Source organism: Aplysia californica, unplaced genomic scaffold (assembly GCF_000002075.1).
Source record: "Aplysia californica isolate F4 #8 unplaced genomic scaffold, AplCal3.0 scaffold00271, whole genome shotgun sequence".
Lineage (NCBI taxonomy): Eukaryota > Metazoa > Mollusca > Gastropoda > Aplysiida > Aplysiidae > Aplysia > Aplysia californica.
The window spans coordinates 880,431-883,085 of NW_004797541.1; the positions used below are offsets into that span (position 1 = coordinate 880,431).

At 38.5% G+C, this 2,655-nt stretch overlaps 1 protein-coding gene across 1 annotated transcript in view; it reads right to left on the reverse strand.

Moving 5' to 3' along the window:
- The window catches only part of LOC101859417, a gene marked incomplete at its 5' end in the record, with an annotated part of 6,830 nt that overhangs the window by 2,276 nt on the left and 1,899 nt on the right, over window positions 1–2,655 (reverse strand). Inside the window, 1 exon segment of the mRNA XM_005101161.2 lies at window positions 2,366–2,456. Within this exon segment, the coding sequence (XP_005101218.2) occupies window positions 2,366–2,456 (91 nt within the window).

Below are 2,655 nucleotides of genomic sequence, written 5' to 3' on the forward strand. Positions count from 1 at the left end.
TATATATATATGTATGCCGTCCGAGTTACTAACGTCTGTGATGTAATGGTGATGCTCCCTGCAGTGGTGCGCAGAACACGTGAGTCCGATTCTCAATTGGCCTAATTTTGTATCGAGTATCTCCATTTGTATGCTGGGATCTTAAATCTTTCTGAGACGGGTCTGCCCTGGCAGGCCGGGTAGAAGTAGCCAGCACACTAAATGGTTCAAATTGTGTCAATCAAGGTGTAAAATATTATAGTCAATACACAAGAAGACTCCAGTAAAAAAAATTAAAAAAAAACACCACACGATATGTCTCATTTTTAGAAAAATGGAGAAAAGAAAAAGTCAAAATTAAAAAACCCGTGTTTCGTGGTGAGTACAGCAGTTCTATTGCCTTACAAAGCTCAAGAATTACCTGGGTTATCCATAAAACAATAATTTGTGTTGCAGTGAAGGAAATTCGATTTTGAAAGAACGGAACATACCCCACACCCCCCCCCCAAAAAAAAAAATTTAATCCCGAAAAACTCATTTTCAAAAATGTGAGTCAGTATGGTGGAATCAGGCCCTCGTCAATTTTTAGGCATGTAGAGTTATTTGTATATTCTAAAAGCTTGTTCACGTGTCTTTATTTTGATGAAAAAAATGTCCATTTATCTTGAATACAAGTGAAGATATTGGCGAATGAAAGAGGTGGGGGTCACCTGTTTTCAGAGGTAAAATTAGTGAGAAAATGACCGCCTAAGGTTGGTTATTTTTTTAGCTTAAGAGTCCGTGGTAACTGAAAATTTACATTTTTTGTGCCTTTAATCAACGTTTTTCAGAAAAATCCACACAGAAATGAGTTCTTTAGTGGGCATGAAAGGTGTTGAGCCAAAAAACAAAAATTTGATAAAAATTCGCAAACCTGCGGAAAAATGCAGGTTTTTTCACTTTGATTATTTTGACGAGAGCCTGATTCCACCACGCTGCCTCACAAATGCATTGTGACTTATCTTGTTTTTTCCACTGGTGTCTTCATATAATTGCAATATATAGATGTACAGAACGGCTTCGCTAGAATCCTGTCGAGTCGGCGTCGAACTATTCGGTATCTCAGAATCGCAAGGTTCTTTCTGACATTTTTGGCTGTTTTGAATTACTGACACCATGAGGTCAGAAAGCAAATGGTGGCTTTTAAGCACAAGGGGGGCTATCCCGAAAAATGCTGTTTTGAGAAAATCGAAGGTAAAGTTTTTGCCCCTTGTTCGGTTTCTTTAAAAGACGAGGAAAGTTTTCTCTATAATGAAACAAATATACAAACTTCTCCTACAAGTAGAGCATTATCCACTTTTGATGCTGGAAATACCCAAAATCTGGGTTAGCCTGCTTGTCCTTAAAAGCGACCTAATGTTTCGTCTGCTCTATCAAAATTTAAAGTATAATCGGAGTCGTTTTCACGAGATTCAAAGAATTGCATTCCAAAAATCTTTACATATTATTCCTAAAAAATAAATAAAAAATTGACGTCAAAATTTTCAAAACAAAATACTGAGCAGGTAGAACTTTGTAAATCAAAGGTAGCGTATAGTCGTTCTTGAGATGACATTTTGAAATCTTTCTCTTTTTTATTCATGATCCCGGCAAACAACTTAAAAGGTGGCGTCGGTAACCTAGTGGTTAGGCTACCGGACTAGTAATCGTGAGATTGCAGGTTCGGAGGTTCGAGCGTCAGCTCGGTCCGACGGTGTGTCCTTAAACTTGCGAAAGGCACTTTCGACGAATTTCCCTCTTGGCTCATTGCTTTCGGAGACGGACGTTAAACTAGGATGTCCCGCCTCTTAAATAACTTAATAGTATTGGTAAGGGCGTTAAACCCATACCATTTCACCATTTCAAACAGCTTAAAGTTATGTCTTTGAAATCACATTTCGTCTAACAACTGTTTAGATGTGCTAAACCCAACACTTTGAAAGGGAAATTGTTACAGTTTCTTAATCCACTGTTATCAGTTGCATATGATCAAGAAATTTCAAATTCTAAATGTTGAAAAGAGAAAGGAAAAAAGTGGGTCGAATTGTTAACAGAATTAAACTTTTTTTTTCTCTCTTGAAAATTTTGCTTTCTCGGCTTAGGACATTTAAACAGCTTGCCGATGATGACATAGTGTGAACATAAAGTCTAGCACGCACATAGCGAACACACATACATAGCAAAACACGCACATAGCGAACAGAATTTCAACTCCTGATTTTTAACAATATTATACATGAATTTTCTCCGTATTCGGTGAAATTCGTACATATAACGAAAAGATGTTCGTGCCCCGCCTCCCATTTCGTTATGTGCATACTAGACCGCAGTAAGGCGTTAAAAATCATGAAACACCAGAGGTACTTACTTTCCGGCGCCTCTCGTGAACAGATCGCCCACATCGTAGATCCTGGCAAACTGGTCAGTGTTGTCACGGAACACACTGCAGAACGCGTTGTCTGGAACGATAGATAGATAAAAAAGAATAATAGATAGATACATAGATTAATAGATCTATCCATCAGTCCATACAGCCCTCCATCCATCCATCTATGCATCCGTATATACATACAGTCTTACTCTCCCACTCCCCTCTCCCCCCCCAACACACTCACTCTCACATACTCTCTCTCTCTCTCTCTCTCTCTCTCTCTTTCT